We start from the raw sequence: 27,862 nt of genomic DNA, 5'->3' as shown, positions 1-27,862 counted from the left end.
TCACCTTGTCACGTTGTTCTTTTCGGGACTTGTTGTCGACTACAGTTCATACCTGTTTGTTTGCTTTTTGATATGGTTCATATTTAAAAGAGAATGGTATAGTAGCTGTTAAAGAACAGTTGTGAGTTTCAAGGTTGTTCGTGGTTTGAAATATCCTTGAAGAAAGACGTTATCTTATATATTTATTTATTAAAATAAAGATTGTAAATCTTCAAAATTGTTCTCGAGGAATAACCATTCTTTTTTATACTTAGACTATAATCTATGCTCTATTTTCGTAATTTTATCTACAGAAATTAATCCATATCTTGATTAACCAATGTGTAGAAAATTTCGAGCGATAACGCAATCTAGCTAAATGATTAAATCAATTATATTTTACAGGCTTTAGCCAATCAATAACTCGATAGGCATAGAATAAATGATCGATTGCATTGATTGATCTTTGAAGTGGAGATTTTAATATGCCAACTACTTGCACTGGATCATGGCTCTCTCTGTATCTTAGCCAATCAACTGCATTTTAAACGCAATGCAGCAGCAACAAATTACAGGTATCTTCGCCTGGCCAAAGGGGGAGGAACTGTAACGAGTACATATGTGTGTGTGAGTGTGTGTGCAGCGACGGTCCGTAACTTTCGTCAATTAAGGCAGAGAAGAGTTGTGATGAGCAAGAGCAGCAGAAGGGGTGACGAGAGGGCGGTTGCAGACTGCCCGTTGGCCAAATTATCCGTATGCCATTAAAGTCATTAAAGCCATTATACGACGGGTAAAACGTTTAAGAGAAAATGCATCTTCTGGACGGATTGCATGCTGTGAGTGCTCCCCAGCGACAAAATGCACACATGTGGCAAAGAAAGAGTGTGGAGAAGGGGGACGGACAAAAGAGGTACGTACTGTTCTCTTACTCTTTGGGTTGCGTCTGTTATTACGCGCATTTCAGCAAAAAGAGTTGCAATCGCGTTGAGTTTTGAGAAAACTTTTTACATTTTTTTCATTCTTAATTTATATGAACAACAGTTGTTGATTGGCCCAAGGGGGAAGGGGGGAGTCGAGGTGGGGGGACACTCGGGGTATAATTTGAACAATTCTGGTGCTCAACGCGAACATTTGCTTAAATGGAATTATCGTTCAATAACCCATTGCTGATGTTGTTCTTGCAGTTGTTGTGTCTGCTGTTGCATGCAACATCATCAATGGCTACTCTTTCCATCTCTCTGCCTCTCTCTCTTGTGTGTAATATAATCCAGTTGACTAAAGAGATACTAGCACCAGGCCAACCCATTTGGCCAGGATGTTAGCGTCAGGTGTTCGTGTTAAAATGCCAACTAATTTCAGTGTTTTGACCAAAAAAGCTGTTGGCCAACTAAATCAAGGGGTCATTTAATCAATAGCCAGTAAACTGACCATGTTTTTTGTTGCTGCTTTTTTGTTTTTGTGGTAGGGGGCCATGCATAATGAAAACAAAACCATTAAATACTTAATACGAGGCTTTAGCACAAAAACATGTCACAGGAAGCCAATGACTGAATGGGGGGCGTGGCCAGACACTTTGTCCATCAACGGGGCGAGCATCTGCATCTAAGCATAGCCAAGATTGCACACGTTCAGCACTTTTGCCTGCTCACCTTTAGTCCTCCTCTCTGACTGTACGGTCTCCATTCAGGCAGCTTACTCAGCGCAACGAATGTCAACGAATTTTATTCATTGCAGTTGGCAGTTGTTGTTGTTGCTGTTGTTGTTAGCGTGACAACAGCCCAAAGTGTGTGTGTGGGTGTAGGTAACGACTTGTATGTCTCTCTGTCTGTTTGCATGCGATTCGCTTAAATTATGATTCGCGACCATGATAAAGTGGCAACAAACGTCACCAGAACTCACAATTGCGCTGCTCGTTGTTGTTTTTCTTGTTTTTTCTTTTCTTTTTGTTGTTATTGTTGTTGACGTATGTATATTTTACGCCCACGCAGTCCAACGTCTTGCTTTTGACCAGCGCAAAAAGGCATTAACTATGCTGGACTGGACTGCACATCGATGAGGACGTGAGTCGCCAGCTTTGCACTTAGGCACTGGGAAGTGGTCTATCAAAAGGCGCCACACACATTATAAAATAAGTAAAGAGTTGAGTCAAGTTTTCATGAATTAATCATTAATAGCAAAAGATATACCTTTTGATTGAGACTTCTCCAGTATTCTAATTTAATTTACGAAAAGAAATCTTTTTTTTATAATTTGATGTATTTTGTATTTCTTTGTTCAATGAATTTTGTAATAAATTAAACTAGAGTATCTTAAAAGAGTATCTTTAAAATTAATCTTCTTCTCTTACTCTACAAATTGCCACAAAACTAGATTTATTCTCCCCATTCTCGCTATCACTTTCACTTTAATTCCATTCTTTTAGCTTATCAAAACGACTCACAAATCACAAGAAAAACTGCTGCGTAAACTGTTTAAAATATGACATAGTTTTCTGCCATTGTTCAACCGAACCACCCACAAATGCTGCGGCACAAATATAAATTTATAAAATATTGCGTATACGCCAACGATAACAACGTACATAAATAACACGAGAAAAACCAACTTCAGATAGACTTTGGGATTTGTTGTTTGCTTTTATCTGACGCCAAAACAAAAAACTTTACAAAAAGCTCATAATGTTTTGTTTGCGGAGGCAGAATAAACAAACAAAACGAGCGAGCAGCAGAGAAAAAAAAAACTTTACTCAATAAAATATTGCCAAAGTAGTTGGAACAAACCAAAGCAAAAGTTCAGCACCGCCCGCGTGCTTCTAATAAATAATTTGGCAGTAAATCAATGTACACCACACACAATAAAACCAAAAAAAAAAAAAAACCAAATATGAAAATGAAAAAGAAGCAATGAAAAAGTTCACGAGCCGCGTCTTATCTTTTGGAATTGCGGCGCATTATTTAAAATCGCATAAATAAACAATAATAAAATTGAGTAAGTCTGCAGCAACAACAAAAGACAAACAGACATAATAAAAGGCAAATAAAAAGCAACATTAACGACCAATTGGATGGGCCCATTAAACGGCTCTCATCGCGTCGCCGTCTGGCCGGGATCGGGAACGAGATCGAGTACAGGGATCGGGATAGCTCTCGAGGGGGGCGATGCGGCGTTTGCAATGAGGTGCGATCACCGCGAAAACGATCCGCACAGACAACAGAAAACGGAAACCCGAAACAGATACAAAAAATTGAATTCGCAAATGGGGTTTCATTTTCATGCGCTTTGCATATCCATTTGGCTTGAAACGAAACCAAAAACAGAAATAAAAAAAAGCTTGAACGAAAATTTATAATTTCATTGAGTCCGGGACCAGGCGCTGGGTCGGTCTGTTTCATTATTGGAATTAAGCAATTTGGCGTAATTTAACAACACTTTCAATGCATAAGTCTGCCAATTCCGAATGATAACAATGAGGCACATACACAGTTCAACTGCTTCAGAGACCCGACTCTTGGGGCTGTCTGTCTGTTGAATGTGGTCGAATGGTCGAACGACTGAGCGAACGAATGAACAACAACAACAGAGCGATGCCGACTGTCCATAGTCACGTCATTAGTTCAATTGTTTCTCTGTCTGCCGTGGCTCTGTTTTACGTGGGTCTGACTCTGGATCTCGATCTGGGCATGTTGTGTATGCGTCGGGCACTGCTTATCAACACGTCTTCGACTGGCTTAATAATGGAGTCCATACACGATATAGATACTATTGTATGCTGTTGGTTTTTTGCACTTCCCTTGCGTATGTAATTAGCCATAAATGCACTCGAGTTTGTTTGCCCAAGACGATTTTAAATGCTCATTGCGCAAAAAACAATTATAGTCTTGAAATGAATTAGACATTGATGCGGTGCTTAAAAAAAACATTATTTTTAATTTAAATTCTGATTTCTTAACAGAGTAGATAGTTAAGATACTTCCATTTCAAAATGAATGAATGAAAAAGCAAATGTTGCTAGAAATGCAATTCCAGTTTTTGTGAATAGCGTAGTCGTTAAATTTGTTTATTAGAAACGGTTGAGAATAATATTATACAATCATAGCTTAATAAATTATATTTTATGAATATTTGTGGTATAACATCTAAAGCATATAAATCATTATTTTATGGCTTTTAAATTCTACAAATTTTGAAATGAAAATTGTCTAAACAATACTCCTAAAATAGCGAATAATCGGAAATTAGTAGATAATAATGTTTCTACTTAGCAGCCATAAATCATAGCTGATTTCAATGACTCAATAGAGCTTTCAGCCATATGTTTAGTTGGTTTTATGGCTTTTTTATGGCATGTGTAACACCTAATTATGCTTATCAAATCACAAACAAAATGCAAGCAACATAAATATATTTTCCAGTTGCGCTTGTCTCTCTAGACACTTTTGTTTATAGTCAGTTTATGGCTCTTTCCGACATTAAATGGAGTTTTACGATGGCGCTTGCACTTGAGTCCAATCAGGAGCGCAGTTCAAAGGGACACCGAAGGCCACGAGGATGTGAAAGTGAATGTGGATTTGGATTTGGACAAGTGACTGTCGGCAGTCGTCCTTACTCGGTTTGCGCCATTCAACACATCATAAAATCAACGGCCTTGTTTTGTTTGTTAGTGTTGCTTTTACGATCTATAAAACGCACATAAATCGCCGGGGTGCGGGTTGTTGACGAGAGAGAAAGAGTGAAGGAGAGAGACAAGGGGCGGCAGCTAGCTGCTGCACTTGGCGTTTAATTGCCGGTGGCCCAAGAGTCAATGCACGGCAAGGGAAGAGCAAGGGCGAAAGGCAAGAGCGTTGTAATACTCTACAAGGTGGCTCATAAAACCGCAACGGAGACGCCACTCGTGGCATCTAACAAATCGACGGCCGCAGTTTTGTTTACGGCTGTTTGCAGTAGTAAAAATGTCGTAAATGAAATTGTTATGAATTGCGGTAAATTAAATAAACATCAAATGCCAAATGCTTTTGTGTCTGTCATCGTCATGGTCGGGCTTTGTATAATATGTGTTCGTTCGTTCATTGAATTCTTTTTTTTCTGTGTAGCATGTCCCAGAGTACAAGTGTTTAAAATGTCGTTAAACAGGAGAGAAAAAGGTACAGTTGCTTTGCCGTACTATCTGCCAATTATGATCGGCTTAACGGGTTGGCTAGTTTAATGGCCAGCTAACTTGGCAGCCATAACTCAAGTGTGTGCGTGCCGCTTATCAGCCATGGGGCCGAAACGCGACGCTGCCACACGATATCAGCAAATGCAAGGGAAAAACTCATTTCTTTTTCCTACCTGCGAAGCACGAAAATGTGACCCGAAAAAATAACAGACAAACAAGAAAAGTATAATGGGTAAAGTAACTAAATAAATGTTAATCAACTTATTATTTTTATGGATTTAAATTTAGAAAAATAATTCTTAAATAAAATGTTTTTTATTATTTGTAATATATGTGATGTTTTATTGTTAATTTAACAAAAAAAAAAGGAATTTAAATGTAATATATGAAAGTTTTAATAATAACTTTTAATATTACGTGAATACTTAATAAATTCACCCACTGTACGCCGCCAAGAAAAATCTGAAATCACAGATATAGATAAAAGGGTACAAAAAGAAGCCATAAAGGAGACAAACAACAAGAAAGGCAATGGCCAAGCAGCGAAAGACAAAAAAAAACAAAAACAGACCCAAGCCCAAGACGAGGCTCGAGCTAAAACAATGTTGGAGCAGCAACCCAAGACGCGCTTCTTTTTTTCTACCTACAGTCAAGAGACATGGACTCAGGGTCTGGGTCTTGGCCCGGGCATGGCCTGGCCAAGCCTTTAAACTGGCCTGGTTGGTAGTCGCAGTGCTGTGCTGTTGTTGTTATTGTTGTTGCTGCATTCCAGCATAGCAATGACCGCAGCAGACATTCAGTTTGTTGTTGGGAATTTGTGATTGTGTTGGTTGAAAAGACCAACAGCAACAGCAACAGCAAGCTACCATAATGGCTGCGACATTCATTCGCATTCGTATCTCAGTCTTTCTGTGTTGCAAGATTTAAGATTGTCAACCATGTTGTTTATTGCTCTCTTAAGATTTTTCTTCAGACTCCGTTTTCAGTTTCTGTTTTTGTTCCTTATTTTTCTCCCCTTTCTTGGCACAACAAAAAAAAAAAAACAAAATAAAATACAAATATGTATGGCTGCCGCGTTGCGTATTCCGCGGAATTACTCAAAACTCAAAGCGAACGCCTCAGAAAAATCATGAGAAGAACTAAAGACGCGAGTCGCCCCATCAGATGAATCTGCTACCTCTCTGATTTATTTCTGCATTTCATTTCAGATTTTTTTTCTCATTTACTTTGTGGTTTCCTGCCAACACATTGCTTTAAATGCTTTAATTGAATGCAACTACCCTTAAATGATATTATAACATTATTTAAACAAGTTTTATATTTATTTTAGTAATCCTAAATTGTTTCTTATCTTCTCTTAAAATATTTTCAGTATGAAATACTTCCTTACCTATACAGTTATATAACGTTGCTTCTTTTTTATATAATCCTTTTATTAGCATTGTAGTGGCTTGTAGTTTTTAATACTTTGTTAGAACTATGCTTTGTCTTTGGATAAATTTTCATTGCTTAACTTTCTCACACTCACTTTGGTCACAACACTTTTTTACCATATGCCAACTTCTTTGTCATATGTTTTCACATTTTTTTTGTTAATTTTTGACATATTTTAAAAATGCTGTTTAACTCATTTCTTGCAAAGGAAATGCATTTTGCCGTCGCGTCGCGTGTTTAGTTATTTTTGAGTTGTAGCCGGACGTCCTAGCAGCCAGGTACTGGGATTCATACTGAGTGTTTACAAAACAGCAGTCGCCGATCTCTGAACCGATGTTATACCCGATGGCGATCTCGGCTTGTGCGTTTTGCTAAAGGGTCACGGACATCATCATAAATCATAAATTTCCAGAGGTTGCAGCTAAAAAACCACATCCAAAACTGTTTGCTACGCGGCGGGAATGTTTTTTTTTTTCATCTTCTCTTTTTTAAATACATATTTTTTGCCATAAAAAGATCGTAAAAAAAAGTCTGTTCAAAATTTCCGCTTAAAATTCGCATCAAGGTCAGCTCACATCGTCGGCCATTAAAAAAAGGTGCAACTAACACTCACCTTGGCCAGAGTGAGACAGAAAGAGAGAGAGAGTGAGAGGTATACTCAAACTCATCTATAGATGGATCGTTAGGAGTCGCTGCACTTGTGCCGTTTTTAATGAGCAATGTACATGACCTGACCTCACCTTCTGGTTAACCTTGACGGTGTTTTTTTTTTCTCTCGTTTGCCATAATTATGATTTATTTTTTGGACACATCTTTTTATTAGGTGTGGAAAATGATGCAACCTGCCTTTTTAGAGATTTTTTTTGGCTATGAAAATCGTGCATTCACGTAATGATTATTGCCAAGGTTCCAGCTGCACTCAATTGACCTTCCATAAACCTCACACAGTCAGTTGCTTTCCGCACCAGCACCAGCACCAGCAAAATCGTTTCAATTTATGAAGTGCATATTTCGAAACCTCCCAAAAAGCCTGTGGCCATCTCGTTGTCGTTGCTGTTATCGTCGTCGTAGTCGTCGTGGTCGTGTGTTGCATTTGTGGCAAGTTCACTGCAAATTCAATCTGTGCTGCAACAGCTTGACCTGTGACCAGTTTGTGTCTGGCAGTCTCCTTCGTTCCATGTGCCTCCAACTCACTTCAACTGTTCCGCAATATCCAATATCTAGCGTTAGGCTTCACTTGGCGATAAACGAGTGCAGACGTTACATGAACATAAACATGAATTTACGTAATTAAAAGTTGCTGTGGACATTTAATATAGAAGGAAATCGTATTAAAATGCAGAGGTGAGTTGTTAAATACTTACTTAAAATTGAAGGAGTTATCTCCACTATACGATATAGCCATGTCCGTTTGCCTGTCTGTCCATTCGTCTGTCTGTCTGTCTGTCCGTAGGAAACTCTCGATCTCAGAGAGTATAGAGATCGGCTCTTAGTTACTTTAGCTGACAGTCTGGTATATTTTGTAATCTGTGGTATATTTGTAATGTAGTTCGGTATATTTTAGTATTTCTGTGGCATATTTTTTACTCATTTGTAACTTAGCTTTCTTACTTGTTTTTAATTGAATGAACGACGCAATCTTAGTGTTATTCTGTATATACCGAATATTTAACAATTATATTGTTTTACTTCTTATTCATTTGAATTCATAGCGGACACAATTTAAGCGTGGGCTTAAATTTTGTATAATAAAATATTTGTATGTTTGTATATGTTTATCTCTTTAATATTTTAAATTGTTTTATAAAATTTTGCATTTTTCATATTATTTGTTCATTCTATTAATATTTATTTCCTTCTTCATATGCATTTTGACTTTTATCACAAGCCGTCAAGAGCAACCAAATGTTTGTTGCATTTAAGCAAAATGCTTATTAAATTCAGATCACGCATAGAACAGACTCAATTTGAACGTGTGGTTAATTTCTATAATTCGTTCTCGTACTCGGTCTCGTATCGCTGCAAATCCACCAATCAGCGGGCATTTAAAGCGGCACATAATTTGAAATGTGGTTTTTTGCACTTTGAAAGCGCGTTATTAGCCTTATCCATATCATAATTAATCCTAAACACGCAATTTGTGCCAAATAATTACATTTAATGTGGCCAGTTTATGATGGAGACTGAGAGAAGAAGAGGGGGAGATGAGGGGCGATGGATCGGTTAGGTGTTGCAATTTGCATTGAAATGCTTTAAGTGAAATATATGAGGGTTAATTAAAATGCATTTTACATTTACGAGTTGCCGCTGTGTGGTCATAATGGCGAGTGCATTAACAATTAGCTGACCGCATTCATTATGCTCTCGTTGTTGTTATTGTTGTTGAGAAGCCCTTGCCACACACATGCAACATCGTTTCGAATGCTGCACAATAGATCCTACTTCAGCTGATCCTAGAGCAAAGCTTACACATACAAATACATATATATATAGAGGCTGTTATGTGCTTTGTCCGCCCACCTTTTCCTTCTGGGCACGGTGCGACGAAATTTATGTGGCTCGGTTGCCACAATGCTAAATCTTTTGCCTCTAGCGGCGGCAACGTCGCAATAAACACGCGTACGCCCAAGTCAACACACCCACTAACAAACCTCCTTCCATGCCACCCGCCATATTCCTGGCTTGACCAGATTTACAGATTTGGCTCCAAAAACTTTGCCTTAGACGACAGCGCGGCGACTTGCGTAGCAGCCAGCAACAACACTCACATACTAATAAACATGCACACACATACATATATATATGTAAGAGTATATACATGTATTTGGAGTCGCTTACATGTTGTTGCCTCTGTTGCTGTTGTTGCTGTTGTTGCTGTAACAAGATTTAATTTCGTAAAAAAGTTGCTCTTGCGAAATTTACGAGGAGTACATGGCGAGTGGTGGCGTGTTGTTTGTGTATTCGCATAAAGTGTTGCCGACCAGATTTATGCGTCATGAATAAACCCAAGGGGGCAACAGGGACTCTAAGAGGACAAGCACAACAGCAACAACACGACAGCCAACAAGCCAGCTTGGGCTTACACACACACACAGTTTTCCTCGTAACTGGAAACCATATACTATATAGAGTATAAAGTAAACTAAGAAAGCTGCGCGCACTTTTCTCATTATATAAATGCCAATAAATGCATTATGCTTATATACCAAAAAAAAACTATTTGTTTTATGCCAAAATAAAAGCAGAATATTTATTTTTGGGCGGCGTTTTCAACATTGATTTTCTGCATCATTTATGACAGCATAAATAAGAAACGAAATTAAATGGAAAAAACTACTGTGCTTTCAGTTAAATAGTAATAATTTCCTTCTTGAATTCAACTACTGTAGCTTTCAATTATTTGCTGTAAGAAGCGCCAAGCCAACAACTAGAATATTTAATTGAAACTCAATGCGAAAGCGAAACAAAGGGCAAGGCGAACAGCAGAAACAATTGCATGCGGTCCGCAGATTTATCGAAATGGTTAAATCAAAAGGATTGCAGGGCAGAGGCTGAGACTCAGGCTCGTTGTTGGGCCCATAATCCAGTAGAACGCCATAAAAGCTGTTTATGGTTTCGCGCTCCTTGTGCGCCATAAATCGAACAGGAAATAGAGGCTAGAGAGCCCAGCATCTGACTGGGCTGAGCTGGGCTGGCTAGCTAGTTGGCCAAGAGCCTTTTCTTGAGAGACGGGCGTATATAATTTAGTTATAAAAATAACTGCAACATGCAATGCGCTGTAAGATGAGATCGCTGCCAATGGGGCGGGGCGGGCTGCAAGTTTGCCAATCTGCGAGTCAGGTTGGCTGTGGCCAAAGGCGATCCTAGCCATAAAACATGACTGGGGCTGGTCGAATGAATTGCGACTGAATCGCAACAGCGGCGGCGGCGGCGTCATTATAAATTAAAATTAAATGAAGTGCGTGATATTATTTTTTTTTTTCACTTCTTTGTTGTTGCAGTTGTAGCTTTATTTATTAATTTATTTTTTTTTATGCTGTGTAATGGAAAAATTTCGATTAAATTATTTATCTGGTTTTGTGCATCGGCGAGCGGAAAATATATGTGAATTCAAGGATTTATGCGCAGTAGCAAAATGCATTTCGATTTTTCCACCAAACAGAGACGCAAAAAAATATATGTATGTAAAAAGGCAATTAAATATTTTTATCAGTAGATTGCAATGCGGATGAGTAATTGCATTATTTACGGACCGAGGCAGCATACTGAAATTAAAACCGAATTTCAATTTGCCATGCCAGCAACAGCGACATGGACATCAGCATGGCCACATCAACATGGCTCAAATGTCCCGGGCCCAAAACTCATAAATACGCCCGGAAGCCGCTGACGCAATTGCAAAACGGGGGGAGCGAAGGGAAATTGTGCATGCAACGAGTGTGAAATAAATTTTGCCAGATTAAAAATTAAATAAAAAACGCAACCTGCAACCTTGCAACCATGCCACACAACGTCACCAATGGCGGCCATTAAAAAAAAAACGCAATGGTTCCTCAATTGCGAATGCTTCATTAGATTTGCCCAAGTTGCAAGTTTCTCCATTGCGCTATTATTAGAATTATTCGCAGATATTTATGAGCCGCGTGACGCATTCTCTTTGTCCCCCTCTCTCTCTCTGTCTAGTTGCTTCTATGCTCGCTCTCCGGGCATTTGCATAATCGCTTTTGATTCTTCGCACGGCATTCGCCTTAAATGAGTTATTAGTGAGTGTCGCCGAGTCGATTCCCATTCGTATTATAAATCAATAAGGATATGCCCAGCATTCTAATGTGATTGCGGCAGAGGCACGCATAATTTTATGCCACATTTTTATTTCAATGGCATACGCAATTATTTTAAAAGCATAAACTGCCAGGGTTTTGTAATACAAAGATTGAATTTATTTTATTTTAAGTTAATTAAAACATTTTTAAATTTAAGAAATTTATGATACAACAAATATTACTTATTTCATGTATTCTTAAATTAATTAAAACATTTTTAAATTCCATAAATGTTTGCGGCATGCCGAAATGGGAGGCTGATCATTGTATGAGACGGCTGAAAAACGAGCTGCGTTACAATTTCGCTGATTGCGCACAATTGAAAAGATACAGATACAATTTACATGCGCAACGACAACGACAATGGCAATGGCAATCAGGCGAACAGCCCAAAATTTATAGGATACTCGCCGCGGCAAAGCCAAAGTTCATAAAGTTTCATCAAGCTGGCAGTGTAGGTAGAAGGAAGGGTTCGAGAGATAGAGAGACGGAGAGAGAGAGAGTGAAAGATTGAACTGAGGATTAGGTGCACAAAGGAGCCACATCCGATGCGGAGGCCCATGAATATTGGAAATCGAGGCGACGCGTCGGCAAAAAGATGGCGAAAATATATATCGCATCGAGCTCCTTAAAATATGCAAATGAAGAAATAAATTTGCATCCCTTTTTGTGTGATGCACAAACAGTGTATTGAGACAGCATCCAAAGCAGAGGAGAGAGGACACAAGATGGGGAGATCTCTTCAAAGTGCAGCCAGTCACGACAGTGTCTACATGGCTTCGCTGGCTTGGTTTTCTCTCTCACGTCTGGGGCATAAATAGTGCTAGCATATTCAAAGCGTCAGAGAGGCATCGAATGCTGCTTGCTTGCTGCAAAGTCAAAAGATTAAGACACAAAATTCTTTATATGCTAAAACGCAAATAACATTAAATTAAGCAACTTTTTGTGTGCCTGCGTCTTTGAGAGCATCTCCATCTGTTTGCGATGCGGTGTTGTTGTTGTTGGAGGAGCCAACGGAGAACTGAGAACGAACCCAACGAGACACAGCCCCAAGCGCAAGCCAAAGTTTCTTGCGGTTTACGGCAATTTATGCATTTGGGAATTTTAATTCTAAAATTGTGAGTCACAACAGGCAAAAGGAAGATACGGATACGGCTATGGCGATGGCTGTGGCTGTGGCTACAGATACAGATATAGTTACTCCTACTCGAAGTGTACACCTAATGGACCTAACGGTCTACGTTGAACGTGTTGCAATTACGACATTTCTATCTAAAACTTTTGCTCTGCTTACCACGTGCAACTTGGCCAGGCAAATGGCCAATTAAATGCACAAAACTTCCCCTTGCTCTCCTGCAAAACAATTTGGTTTTCCTTGTCTTGTCGGAGACTATGGGTATGGCTAAGTCCTGGCAATTGTTGAGTCTCAACCTGAAGGTTAAAGTCAAGAAATAAACAGGGATATTCGAATCAAATGCAACATTAAATTTTCGATTAACTTAATTGTTGATTTTATTTATTTTAATATGTTATACAACTGAATAATAAACATAAATTTCATAATCCGAAAAATTCCAAATTTTTTTCAGCTGAAAAATAATTTGAGTTTTAAAGAGTTTCATAAAATTTAGTTAGAATAAATGTCAATACATTTTTGACCATTTTATTATATGGAAATATGAAAATTAAGTTTTGAATAGTTCGATGCGTTTGACTATATAAAAATTAAATAGAATTGTTTTCAATTGTAAAAACAAATAAATGAGCTGAAGTAATAAATAAACTTGCAAAAATGTTGTTTATTTTAGTTTTAAAGTAAATAAATAAAAGCATGTATCTAAATTTCTATAAAGAACTATAAATAAAGCACAAATTTAAATTTTAAGTTTTAACTTGAACTTAAGCTTCATTTTAACATAACATTTAATGGCCAATGGAAATGAAGGAATAATGGGAGCCATGATCGACGACCAAAGTACCTCAGTTTAATTTGAATGCAGGGTATAAATGAAGAATTCTTAAAAAGCCTTTCAAAACAATTGTTTGGGTAATTTTGAGCTTTAAGCAATAGCTTAACAAATTAGCTTAAGCGCGCAATGGCCAAAACAATGGATCATTGATGCCTCAAAGGCAGTCGGAGAGAGGCAAGTGCAGGGCGAGGCAGAGGCAAGGCACGGACACGAACAATCGCAGCGAAGGCCTCTCTAGTGTACCAGGCAGGCAGGCGAAGCAGTTGAAGCTCGCTATAAACGGCAGTTAAGTAGCCGTCGGGGCTGAGTTATGTGCGGCTGAAACTGATTCCAATTTGCCACCAAGGATGTGACCATTAATGGAAATTTGCGCAATGCCCCAGCTGAGACAGCCAGTAAACTTGGCCCCGACCTCGCCTCACCTCGCCTTGCGCCTTTGCCAGCAACATGCCAGCATTCCGCGTCCTCTGTGCCGCACCTGCGTCAAGTTCCAGCAAAACTGCTTCAATGGTGGTTCTGGTTCCCAAATGGCGTGTTGATGCGCTGCCAAATTGGCTGGACCAACAACAGGAGAGAAAGAGAGAGAGACAGAGACTGGCGAATGCGTACAAGCGTCCAAATTACATTAAATCATGCATTAACCATGAGCGCTAGCACCCCTGCTCCCACATTCCCCCTCTTCTCTGTGTTGCCTGGTTAAGACCAATTTGGCAGCAATCCTTTGTTCCAAGTGCCGAGTCGTGCTCGAGTCCAAGCCCAAAGTACAGACCATGTTTTATACATGCGACTACGCTGAAATATTTTCGCTCTGCTGCGGAGAATGAATTTTTATTTGGCATCAGTGTTGAAGTCAGACGCAATCCATGAATTCATATTCAACTCCTTGTCGCTGTTTGCAAAACTCCCGTTCTAATACAGTCTGATAATAACTTAATATGACTTTTTAATCCGACTCTATGTCAGCGAACAGCGAAGAGGAGAAGCTGCAGCAGCAATGGGGCAAAATCCACTTTGATGATTAAAAATGATAAAATTGTTTAGTGCCGACGGCAATGTATCCCTGGGGTGCACTAAGCTGCTATATACACATTATAAAATGGTCGACAGGATCAAGAGACGCGTGTTCATGTGTGTGTATGTGTGTGTGTGTATGATTATGGACCATATCAACGTGTGTCCCTTCGAACCCAACAAAACAAACAACAAAATGTCAAAATTTAAGCTCAACCATGAGCTCGACCATGAATGCTTAATTGTCTCGCATCTCGTCCCTGGATTCAACTCCGGGTTGTCATCCAAAATTGCGGATGGGTGGGCGGAGCGTCTCTACAGCATCGCACCTTCCAGCGACCCAAAGGGTTGTCCTGTAAACTGTAATTAAGGCGAGCTTATAGCGGCCATATATGTATTTAGATTGCTCTCTTTCTCGATGTGTATGTGTGAGTTGAAGCGTCGAAAGGGTTGCGTGCCTTTTGGCGCTTTATCGATGTGATTTGTGAGATTGGATTTCTGGCCGACACTCGGCATCATTTTCCAGGGCTCATGTGGGTTTATTGCGGTCTTAGCGGTCGAACTTCCACACTCTCTCATCCCCTCACTTAGTCATATCATATATCAGGAAAAGTTGAACAAATTAATTCGTAGGAAGTTCGCAACTTTGCACAATTTGGCCACGGGCCAAAGGCTAAACGCAAGTCCTGTCTCTAACAGGACAATTCAGCACTTTGCCAAAAGTCTTTTCTTAGCCAAAATTCTTGGCATTAATTCAGCTTTTCGAGTGTTTTATGCAGGCCAAGTTATTAATGTATTCGAACGAATTACTTTAATTCGAAAGAGAATTTAAGTTGAGTTCCCAAGAAACTTTGTTTCAGGAAATATTCACACTATTTATTGAAATTTCGATATATTTCTTTTACGACACGTGCAGCTGTTTTTGTGTTCAGTCTTCTACTTCATTAGCTCTATCAGAATTCTCAACTCAACTCTTACCCTAATTATCGATCTTACACGTTTTCATTGCCGTTTACTTTTCGCATATTTCAAATGTTTTCTTACGATTCGGACTGAAAAAAGTGCCGAAAATAAAACAAAAAACATGTCGTGTCCTTTTGGCGTTAATCAAGCGACAACCGACAACGAACAACCAACAAAACTGGCAAATGGTAAAACGGGAAAAAGGTGAGCAATGGCAACGGGACAAAAAGCAAAACAAAGCAAAACGAGGAAGCAAAAGCAGAAGGCGAAACCAAACGTCAGAGTTGACATCACCAAGTTATGTGAAGATGTTGTTGTCGTTGTTGTTATGCCGCAAAGTTTATTTTCAACTTTTCCCATGCAACAGCAACGGAATGCGAGCAACTTTTGTTGCCTGTGTGTTGTCTAATGGCCCAGCTCCTGGGACACCAACCGAAAAAGGACAAACGTGTTTTTAATTACTCGCACTGGCATTTTCACAGGACGCCCCTTTTTCGTTATTTGTGACATTTAGCCGCAGTACGGCACCGAATACAGTTCGACAAACTTTTGTTGTTGGCCCACTCGCTAGGTAGAGTAGTTGGCCCAATCGATGGGCGGGAGACACGACAATGTTGCATTTGCGGCTGCCACTGCCAATGTTGAAAATCGCAGCCATTTCGAAGCGTTCAATGGCGCATTAAAATCCGATTGCCCGTCGTCGGCCCGTCTGTTGGCCTGGCCTGGCGGTCTGGCGGCTTGGCGGCGCAGCTCAGCGAGGCGCATAAATTCAATTTCCGCGCCATGAATTCCAATTCCATTAATTCCACTAAATTGACCCGCGCGCCATCTAGCGGCATGCGAGTGCACTAAGCGCTGGTCATGGAGCCCAGGCCCAAACACACACTTCTCTCTCTTTTACTCACTCACAACTTTAAAGCACGCTTGTATGTGTGTGTCGGTGAATAAGCTTGTGGATGTTGATGGAATGCCTGTGGAACGCAATTGGAGCTAGGGAGAACGTCTTAAGCATACACACACATACGTGTTCGGTCCTGTGTTGCTCTATGTCTGCTGTGAGGCTCAAAACTGGTTTTTGGCAATGGCAACGGGAGCGCAGTTGAAGCCATTGCGGTTACTTGGGCCCCTTCAAAAGTGGAGAAAATATAAAGAAATACAGTTTTACAATTTTATACAATTTTATAAGTTGCTTCGAAATATCATCTATTTCGTTTACTTCTTACATTTCTATAATTTATTTATGTAAACTTCTTTTATTAGATATTTCGATTGTTTTTTTTTAGAATTTGTATTATTTTAATTTGCTTCAAATCAAAAGTTATTGCCCACACTTCCACTCTGCATCCGTGTCTCAAATCTTACAAGTTGCTATTAAACATATGTTTTCGGCAAGCGCATCGCAGTTGCCATAACAATTACACCCTTAACATAAATTGCTGCAACACCCAAACACAATTAAAATAACTGCCATTGGTTTGACATTAAATGGCAATTTAAGCGAGTGCGTATCATTCACGGCCTGTTCTCTGCTTCGCCATCTCCAGTCCCGTCTCGTCGCCATCCCCCATCACTCCAAGCAGGATTCGACAGACCAAGTCCCAGCTCATCGTCATCATTGTCGTCATCGCCTTGGGTCTTGAGCCGACTTCCGTTTCAATCCGCGCCGCAGCTGAGCTGCTTGCCACTGCATTAAGTAAATATTTTCACAATGACAGCAACTCCAGCATGGCCACACATTCAATAGATTTTCATCACTTGCACTGCGGAAAATTAAACAAACAACCCCAGTTCCAATCCCCCACTCCAGGCTACGGGTCGCCATTCCCTGCCCCGCCATGTTGTTGTAAGTATTGATTTTCCATGTACGCGTATCACGGCTCAGCGTCTAGTTGTGGGTGTGTGTGTAAGTGTGTGTTTGTGTGTTTGTATTGTGCATTCGAGCAGCCTTTCTGGAGCCAAAGTCCTGGCTGGCAAAACAGGATATCCTCTGTTGCGCGTTCAGATAGCAAAAATTGCAGTCGATCAGTGTTATTCTATGAACAGCACAGTTCTGTTCATAAATGTATGGAAAATTTGCTAAATTTGCTCATATTTATATTTTCACATTCTCATATTTTACATTTTTCCATCTTTAATTATTAAGTCTATATTTATTAGAAAATCTAATTTTCTATTTTTCTGTATTTTATATTAATGATTTTATTTTTTTTTTTTCTTCTATTTCTACATTTCTATTTCTTTTTTCGAATATATGGAAATTTCTAATATTTCTACAATTCTGTATCTTCTATTTCTGCACTTGTTTTTCTATATTTCCACGCTTCTTTATTTGTATAAGTATATTTCGATTCCATATTTTTCATTTATAATTTTATTTATTTCTATATTCTCAAATTTCTGTATTTGTATTCTTCATTTCTATATTTACTTCTTTTCATATTTCAAAATTTCATATTTCCAATTTCATTTCTTCATTTCTATATAGAATTGGGTATATTTATAATTTTGATTCTTTCCATATTCCGAAACTTCTTTCTATATTTCTATACTCACTTCTTCAAGTGATGTTATTCTGATGTCAAGCATTGTAGTGAAGCCGTCACATCCTTTGTCACCGTGTCCAATGCATCCGTTCAAATTCACAACTGAATATCATAATGACACTAGCAGCAGCGCTTCCTGGACTCCACGGGGGTGGCCAACCCCCAAAAGGAGACCAGCACAACCGTAAAGGGTCCACGGAAACGAGCATCAACAAAGGCGCAACAACGTCCACAAATACTGGATCATGAATCAAGCGGCTTCCCATAATTCTGTCGGCAGATAAAGCTATTACCGCCATGCCGGATAAGTGTGAGCGGCGCTCAGATCCCTCGGTCTCTGCTCTCTGTTGGGCCTGTTAGATTAGAATTTAAATCCGTTGGCAGCGACATCGAATCACCACCACCACCCCCCTGGATCGAGTTGGAGTTGAAGTTGGTGGCGCGTGTAAGCAAACACAAAGCAAAAAGCGGGCGGTTGACGCAGTCGCTGGTTGTTGTTCGACCATTATGGATATCACCCCAAATGGGTTTGAATTGCGCTTTATGCTGCCACAGCGTCGTGATGGCCGCCCGTGTTCAGCCATCATGGTGGTGGGTTTGAGTTTGAGTTTGCCTCTTGTTGCTCCCCGACCTCGTCGCTGTTGTTGTCCTTGGGTTGCTCTCTGATGGCGCTGCTGTTCAGTTCGCGTGGACAGCGGCTTAATACAAACATTGCATAAATCTCATTCATGGCGTTTATTTTAATTTCTACGTAAACATAAACTACGAGCGCCAAGGGATAACCCCACGGGATACGGAATACCAACATGAGAATGTTCCGCGTTCTCCATTGCAAACTTTCTAATTTCCGACTTACAAATAAGAACTAATGTAAGTTCGCTTTCGTGAAAACCCAATTTAGCTGGTCGGTTGTGTAATAAATATTTTTTAATTAAAAAGGATTATTTTTATGCCTGTTGTAAGAAAAATATATTATGAAAGAATAGAATTATATAATTAAAAATTAAATTACTCCAAAGTATATAAAAACTGATGATAAATAATGAAATTATATAGTAACTTGGGGCAATAGCTTTTAAACTCAAAAATCTATTCATTTTGTATATTAACAATACTAACATCGAAAAACATGTGAGAAGAAAAAGTTTAAATTGTTCAAAAATACTTTTGTCACGCTACTTATTTTATTTTATTTTTAGTAGTATAATATAGTAAAGTAATAATAATGCATGTCTTATATCTTTGTCATATAAATATTTGAACAACTTCACTGGGAACTTCTGCATTACGAATGCAATCTAGTAATTACAAAAATAATAATAATTTGCAATTTGTATTCAGGAGTTGGGAATCAGAGCAGGAATCGTGGCATAGAGCCACTTGTGATTGTGATTGTCTCCGGCTAGAAAAATGCCAGACAGCCACCCTAATGAACTGTGCTGCCACTTGAGGGTCGCCGCTTGTGACTTTAGCTCGAGGCACAAGCAACGAAAAAAAAAAAATCAGCAATTTAATGTTGCATTTTATCGCCGGGCGAAGGCGGCAAGTGGAAGGGCGGCAAGGCTGCCTTCAGTTTTCTTATCGCAGACCGACGCAGCTCGGGGCAAAGGTGAAGTTGATGAGGTGGCTGCCATTGCACGGCTGCCATTGCCTTAGCTGTATGGTATCTATTTGGGATGGCGTGACTCGACTCAACTCTACGGTGGTGGTGGGATGAATACGCTCTGTTTTGTGTACGGGTAATTTGGCAGCATCTTTGTATAAATTTTTTATAGGTAATACACTCAAGGAAACGGCACTTAGAGTCATCATTACAAGCGTTTTTGCTGCAATAACAGCCCATCTTGCACATAGTTTTCGCAATTTGCTTGATCCCCTGACAGCCGGCGTTCGACCAGAGAGAAAAAGAGAGCGAGGAGTCCCTCGGGGTGGTGTGCTGGGAATAGTACACTGGTAACTGCTGCCGTCAAGTGCCCCAAAATTGTCGATTAGACATATTTAAGCCAACTTCTAGTGGCATTTTCATCATTTCCTACGGCCCATAAAAGCCACCGGTGCCACCTGATAGCCTCCGAAAAGGGAATATCTCGAAGAAAACCCGCCTAAAGTTTGGAATCTTCTTAAAGCCCTAATTGCAGCAGACAACACAGAGTGAACACAGCTCGAAAGTCTAGACAAAACATTGAAATTGAGTTACACGACGTCTATTTCATACGCCCCTGTGATTTTCCAATCGCTTCTAATAATGCAATTGATTTTTGATTTGCACTTCTCGGAGGGAGAATATTTTTTTATATTAGCCAACGTTCCTATTTTGTAAGGGCAACGTGCGCATTTCATAAATCCTTGCTTCATTTTCGCTACATTAAACGTCAAAATATGAACCCATTTGGGCAACATTTTGCCGCTGCCTTTGCCGCTCCCGCTCCCGCTGCCATGGCAAGGAATTGCTGCTGCTGCTTCTGCTGCCACTAGCCCATTATAACTACAGTAACAAGAACAACAAAAGGCAGCAGCATCAGCAACAACAACAAAAAGAGCTACAGTGAGGTCCGCACACGGCCAAACAATATTATGGCAATAACGAACGGACAAAAAGAAAACTCAAACGTACTAAAACCGGGAAAGGCACGAGAAGAAAAGCGACAGCGAATTCAAAATACACTATCGTAATACACAACTGCAAACATTATCTGTTTGCAGACAAGGCAAGAGTTACATTGTATAAATTCTTAAGAAATTAATCAAATTTTAAATTTAAACTAATATATTTTGTAACTGAAGAACAATTAATAATAATTACCTTAAAGCATTTTCTTACATACTCATTATTTTATATAGATCCCATTTGATTAACAATTAAAAAAATCAATTATGGTTCCAATCTTTAATAAGAACCATTATTTTAATAACCGATAAATAAAATTATTATAAAAATATGTTTTCTACTATCAACAACAATTCAAAATTAAATTATAAATATATTATCAAATTTCAAAAGTATTTTATGACTGATGATTATTTATAATTTTTCTAAAAAATATTATATTATGTAAAAATAAGATTTGATTAATATTTTAATACTAACTAAATTTAAAATATGTCTTTTGATTAGAGTATTAAATTTCATTCACAAATTACAGGCTTTGATTTTTCATCAATACTAGATAAATTAGTTTGAGCTCAAAATCGTGAGAAAAAGTCAGAGAAGATAGTGTATTTTTTAAAAGAAAATTGCATGAGACGTGTTCGCTGTTCCCACTCGCTGTTAGTTGTTTCTTCTTTTTTTCTTTCTTTTTGTAAATTACAGAAATGGCGCTGATATTTTAGAAAAAGCACATTAACCGAACCATAATAATAATTTGTCTACACTTTCTTACACACAGAGTACGAAGTACAGAGCTCGGAAATTGTGTCCGTGTGTTTGCCTTCAGCTCGCTAAGAGGTCCTGCGAAATAGGAACAATCTTACAGTTTAAGATTTTTCGCTTTTAAAGAAAGAACTTAAAGACTTGTCAAATGGTTTGTTGGATTGGCCAATAATATGCATAGAATAGAATCTTCAGAAGGCAGCTCGCGAAGCAATTTCATTTTTACATGAATGAATTTTCCGAGAAACGATTCCACAGTGTATCGTTTGTTGCTGCTGCTGTTGCTGTTGTTGTTGTTATTGAAGGGGATGCCACTGCGCACGTTCCACATCAGCAACAACAATAACAACTCATATGGGGCATGAACCATGGGAGTTTCAACGTGGCATGGCTCCCGTTGCAATTACGAGTATTTTTTAACTGCTTATTGCGTTTTGGTCGTCGTCGTCGTCGAACCAGCAACAACAACAGCAATAACAACAACACGAACAATATCAACTTCGAATCCAGCGCATCCCACAGCACACGCCATTTCCATTTAGCCAGCCATCCCGGGAGACCATATCAGCCACAGCAACAAGCAAACAACCAACAACCAACTGAATTTCATTCGATTTCAATGCGAAAAGGATCTCAAAAGCTGTCCAATAAAAATTAACGATCTACTCGTTCCGTACGCACACAAAGTGCGCAAAATATTGGACGACGACGACTGCGGCGACTGCGACAGCGACGGCGACTCCGGATGTGAGGGCGAGAGAGTCCTGCAGGACCGTTCGACATTTACACATTTTGGGATTCCAAATTGAAATTTTAATTTCGTTGAAAAGGCAATTGCACTGTTTTAAAATGCAACGCTTTAATCTAATTGAACACATGCTCTAAAATACAACACAATTCAAATATTTTAAATAACTGAGGATACATCCTAAGTATTGTATTTAAAAAAAACACTATAAACTTTTAAAAGTTCCGTAAAACACAAGCAAAATTAAAATTTCATTAAAATAACTTAAGTTTTTATAGAATTTGTAATACAAATTTAATAAAAGTTTGTAAAATAAATAAAAACGGAAAAACACAAGCAAAATTATAATTGTCGCTTTGATTGAAATAATAAAATTGTAATACAGATTTGCAAACAGAAAAAATTTATCGATATATAAATAAAAACGCAAGCTAAATTGAAATTTTTGTTATGTATTTTAAAATTTCAGATATCTTAACATATTCTTTCACTTAATAACTTTCCATCACAATACTATTTATAGGTTTATCATTAAAATGTTCATTCAATGTATTAAATTTGTACAGAGATCATCTTATTCTTTAACATAAACATTTTCCTCCTTAATAGTATTTCTAAGTTGATCATTATTAAAATTAATTACCTACTATAATAAATACACTAAAGTCCTCATATTTATCTATTAACGTTCGATCAGCCTACTTAAATATTGTTCCCATTAGATTTTATCGTTTTGCTCGAAAATGTGTCCGTTGCATGAAAATCTCCCATATACTTGAGTTCGTTGTTTGCAATCACAACATCATTAAAAATCGCTGCTTCACTTTTCTCAATTAAGTGCACGAATATCGTAATTTTGCGACTAAAATCAAATTTATTTCAATGGCCGGAATCTGCCGAAGCTGCAGCCATAGATACAAGACATCCGTGAGAGAGGGGGAGGGGGACAGAAAGGGGAGCAACACAAGAGGTCGTAACAATATTTTCACGTTTTGCCTAAGTCCGGAATGAGTTCTTGCAATTTATATGGCTGACAGCCCCGACTACCGTTCCTGCCGCATCTTCTGCCCCTCACTCTCCTCTCCCCATCCAATGTCGACCCATCCAATACGAAACACGGCCGAGCTGAGAGGACAACCAACAGGCAGCTAACTGGCAGCGAAGCTGCTTGCCATTATTTTGATACTCAAGGCTATTAACGTTAATTTTCGTTAGTTACGTAATACGTATTCGAAAGCACCTTCAACACACACACACATACACACACCCTCTATGGCATCCGGACACACACACACACATACACACAACCGTATCCCAGTTTCATTACGCAACCACATACAGAAGCTCTTCTTTTCGCCCGAGGGGTAAACAAGCAGCAACCATGTGATTGCATGTGGGCGTGTATTTGTAGTCGGACCCGGGAACCGTCAGCAGGGACTCCCAAAGTCCGGGATGGGCCCACGAAACCCCCTCGTTCCTCATCCCCCTCACACACAGCTTTGGCCGGAGGCTGTTGGCATTAAAGAGATTTACGAGTACATGATTTTGCATGTTCTGTGCCCCTGATGCCATTTAGATTCGCTTAGGTACATTTTCATCCTTCCCACACACACACCCACACACCCATACACCCACACACTCACACGCATACCCGTACCCGTACCCGCAACGTGTGGGAATTTGCGTACGCATTTAATGGGCCATTAGTGCTATCAAATACGCATAAATATTTGCACTTGCCAGAAGTTCAGGCAGACAAACAGACAGACAGTCGGTGAGATACAGAGATACATATGTGCACTTGCAGCTAACCCTGAGTCCGTGTGTATTAGTCGAGGGACTCTGGGCGCACTTCAATTATTTACAAACTCCAATTTATTGCTCCAGCATCAAATATACTTTAGCTCTGGCTTTGCAACTTTGTCGAGCATTACAGAAATAAGAATAATTACTACGATGCAATACATAAAATTGCTTAAATTTCTATTCAAAGTTTGTTACGATTCATCACTGGAATTGTATGACATCCAGCTAGCGTGTATTTTACTTTGAATCTCCGTGGCTGACAGACGCTTTGTTTCCGGCAGAAAGATGAGTATGAAAAGTATTGACAGCAATAAGATGACGACCAGAAACTCAAAGATGATGCACTCATAGTTGCGATAGAAAATCCATTGGATGACAAAGAAAACCGAGAGCCAACCGAACAGATTCGACATAGCACAGCCATAAGGACGAACAGTGGGCAGAATGAGTTCCACATTGAGAAGGCAAGCCAATGGTCCAAGGCCCATAGTATAAGCCACAACGAACAAATAGATTACAAACTTGGTTTGAAAATTGTTGCCAGCCAATCGGAACCAACAGCAGAGATACAAAGAGCAGACGATTAAAATCAGCGTTGATACCATCAGAAGCGGACGTCGGCCAATGCGATCGACTAAGAGGAGACAAATCAAATGGCCAAGCACCATGGAGCAGCATAGCACCCATAGACAAGTTAGATAGTACTTCTTGTCGGCAAGTTCTTTTAGCAAATTGTCCATGTACATTAAGACGTTCAGCCCGCCACCCAAATAGTGTATTATCATCAACACGGTGCTTCGAATGATAATTGATACTCGAACTGAATACTTGAAGCTTTGCCACCAATCTTTAGTGGGATCCAACTCATTATCTACCAGGACAACCATGGTCTTTAGCTCATCATCAACATTATGCTGCTTGCCACGCAGCCAGATCAAGGCTGAACGAGCTTTCTTTGATTTGTGAACACTTGCATAGTAAAAAGGCGAATCGGGTATAATCCAGAGGAATCCAAATAGAAGAGCCAATACAAGATTAACAATGTGCACGGTCTGCATTCGAATGTGCTCCATCAATACGTGATTGTAGATGATGCCATAGAGAATGGCTCCATAATATAAACTGCCAACCAAACCACGATATTTCCGCTGGCAGATCTCGTTGAGATAAATAGGCACCGCCTGACAAACAGCCGCACCACATATACCCTGTAAAAAGCGTGCCACATAGAGCATATAAACACTGTTAGCGAATATAAACAGAATCCAGGAGCATGTGTAGGGCACTACTTGGATGTACATCAGAGACTTGCAGCCTTGATATTTCATTAAAGCTCCCATCGGTAGACAGCAAACAAGAACTCCAACTGGCAGGAAGGAGGAGATTAATTCCCATTGCTCTCTGGTTGGCTTAAACTTGTAGATATTATGCTTTAAGATTCGCCACTCGGCTGGATTACTCCAGCCCACACAGATGCCAAAACAAAATGCACAATAATTGCTTATGATTATGGCCAGATAGAGATTTCTAGTTTGAGCTGGAATTTCATGACTTCGGGGATATCTGCTGGTACGTCGAACAACTGCCCTCAAAGCGGGCACCGACATAACTCTGAGAATAAAAATACATAATTAAAAACAAACAATAATTTTTTGAAAGAAACTCAATGGAATGCTCACACAGAAAACAAGTAAGAAAGTTACAGTCGAGTGTGCTCGACTGTGAGATACCCGCTACCCATTTTTAATAAAGGCAAAATATTGCGGTATCATTTTGAAAATATACCGAAAATACTTAAAAAATACTAAAAATATACCAAATGGTATGTTTGGTATATCAATATAGTACCGCATTCAAAATATACCATAGACGGCTCAATATACCAGATTGTCAGCCAAAGTAACTAAGACCCTTATAAGTAGGCGTTTTTGCCCATACAAAAGTATTTCTTTTATAACTTCGACAATTTTTATCTGATCGCAACCAAATTTTCAGGAATCATAACTACTATAGTTGTTATTATATGTACCAAAATTTGCAACTCTAAAAACTCGAAAAAAAATTATAGCTCTATCTCTCGTAGTCTCTGAGATCTAGGTGTTCATACGGACAGACGGACGGACACACAGACACACAGACACACAGACGGACAGACGGACATGGCTAGATCGTCTCGGCTGTTGACGCTGATCAAGAATATATATACTTTATAGGGTCGGAGATCAAAACAATAATTCTAGATTGATTATAAGTTCTAATTCAAGAAAGCAAAGTCGTTAATCCTTAACCCATAATGGCAACGTTCTTAAATTCAGATTGCTTCAAATAAAACAACATTTGGAATTCTTGTCTCAAGATTTTTATTAAAATCAATATTTGGTTTCTACCTTAAAATCTAGAATTTCTCTCTCTGTGGTGTATCAAAGTCAAATATTTACTATATAAGGATAAAATGTATATATTTCATTTCATTTCATTTCAATTAAACGCAGCCTGAATAATGTGCGTTTTAATTGCCATTTTTAACATTAACTTATTCGCAATGTTAAAGAATGCGACTCAATTAGCGATCGATTGAAGTAACAAATTAATTTCATGACTGTTTACTCATTCATTTGTGTCGCTGCATATTCATACGAATTCGAATATACTCACTGCATTCGTACTTTGTAATTAATTTTCAATTCGAATTGAATTATACATTTAAATTTTTGTTTCGTTTATCGCTTGCATCGACGGCAATCGAGCCGCATTTGTAATTAACGATCAAGGAACTCGACCCGAACATTTTAATCAACAGCGACAACCCTGCCGGGTTGCCTCTCGGTGCCAGGTTGCATCGCACATGGCGATGTCTTCCATTAATTTATGCCCTTACTCCTGCCCTTGGGCCCCACCTCTTGCCATGCAACATGGCGATCCATTCGAAGAAGAACCCAGCGGGCAGGTAAACAAAATGAGAAATTTATCAAATTTATTGCCGGGAATGAATTGAGATATAATTCAAAGAAATTACAAAGACGGCGCAGCGGCGCAGGCACACACACAAAAAATGGTGGCTTAAAAAACCAATAAATAACTACGCAGAAACAAAAGCAGCCATCCTCTCTACGTCCTCTCTGGACACTCCAGCTCCTCCGGGCAACAACAAACACAGCAAATTCTGTTAATTCCCGACGCGTTCTTCTCTCTACCAATAGCAGTTGGCCGCGGTTGGCGGCTGCTGCTGTTGTTGCTGCTGCTCAGAAGCGACTTCAACATCGAAGGCAACGGCGACGATTCACTCGGCGACCTCATGCTGAGCCCGTAATTAAAAGTCATAAACTATTTTTATGGTTACTCGTATATTTGTCGCTCAGCTGCGGCCACAAAATGTCAACTGTTTGTCCCTGGTCCGATTTGCATGCGTTGCCAGCGACTGCGACTTCAACTGCGAGCGATGCTCGTGGGAAGCTGAGTCAGGTAATCGTAATGGGAAATTCAATTATTCAACAGCAGGTGATTCTAGGCAATAGGTTTTATTAATTACATAAGCCGATTACGAACCTTTAGCTAAAGAAGTAGAGCGAAATGTTGCTGCAAAAATATTTGCCAAAACATAAGATGCTGGGACTATTAAATATATATAAGTTTAAATATGCATATTTAAAATTATTACCGAATTCTCAATAACTATTCTATTTTGTAAATATATTGTATATTTATTTTATTATTAAGCAGAATCATTAATATTTTATTATAAACGGAATTGTTTAAATAGCAAATCATGCATTCTGCGAATTAATGATTGTCAATGCTTGTTGTTCCCCACAAAGCCTTTCTCCACATATATCTCAATGAAACACACTGATGAAATCGTCATTAATTGAAATTAATCTGCAACTAAATCATTTTACAAAATGCAAATTAATATTTATGTGACTTGATAGTTGTTGTTGATGTTGTCGCTGTGGCTGCTGCAGTTGAACATCCAGTTGCTGCGGTTGCAATTTGAGAGATGCATAAATTCATAAATGTGCCACATTCCATATGCGATTTTTTTTCTATCTGCGATAATTTG

At 39.1% G+C, this 27,862-nt stretch overlaps 1 protein-coding gene across 1 annotated transcript; it reads right to left on the bottom strand.

Annotated features, from left to right (window-relative positions):
* Positions 1-23,856: 23,856 nt before the first annotated feature.
* On the bottom strand, positions 23,857-25,471 carry LOC117576278 (glucose transporter type 3). The gene is made up of 2 exons (XM_034260924.2): positions 25,092-25,471; positions 23,857-25,010 (listed from the first exon to the last, which is right to left on the bottom strand). The coding sequence occupies exons 1-2, from the start codon at positions 25,407-25,409 to the stop codon at positions 23,994-23,996; spliced, it is 1,335 nt and encodes a 444-aa protein (XP_034116815.1). The 5' UTR covers positions 25,410-25,471; the 3' UTR covers positions 23,857-23,993.
* Positions 25,472-27,862: the final 2,391 nt, after the last annotated feature.

This window comes from Drosophila albomicans, chromosome 2R (assembly GCF_009650485.2).
Source record: "Drosophila albomicans strain 15112-1751.03 chromosome 2R, ASM965048v2, whole genome shotgun sequence".
NCBI classification, from domain to species: domain Eukaryota; kingdom Metazoa; phylum Arthropoda; class Insecta; order Diptera; family Drosophilidae; genus Drosophila; species Drosophila albomicans.
The sequence above is the reverse complement of the archived record's forward strand: the minus strand, read 5'-3'. Positions and strand labels throughout refer to the sequence as shown.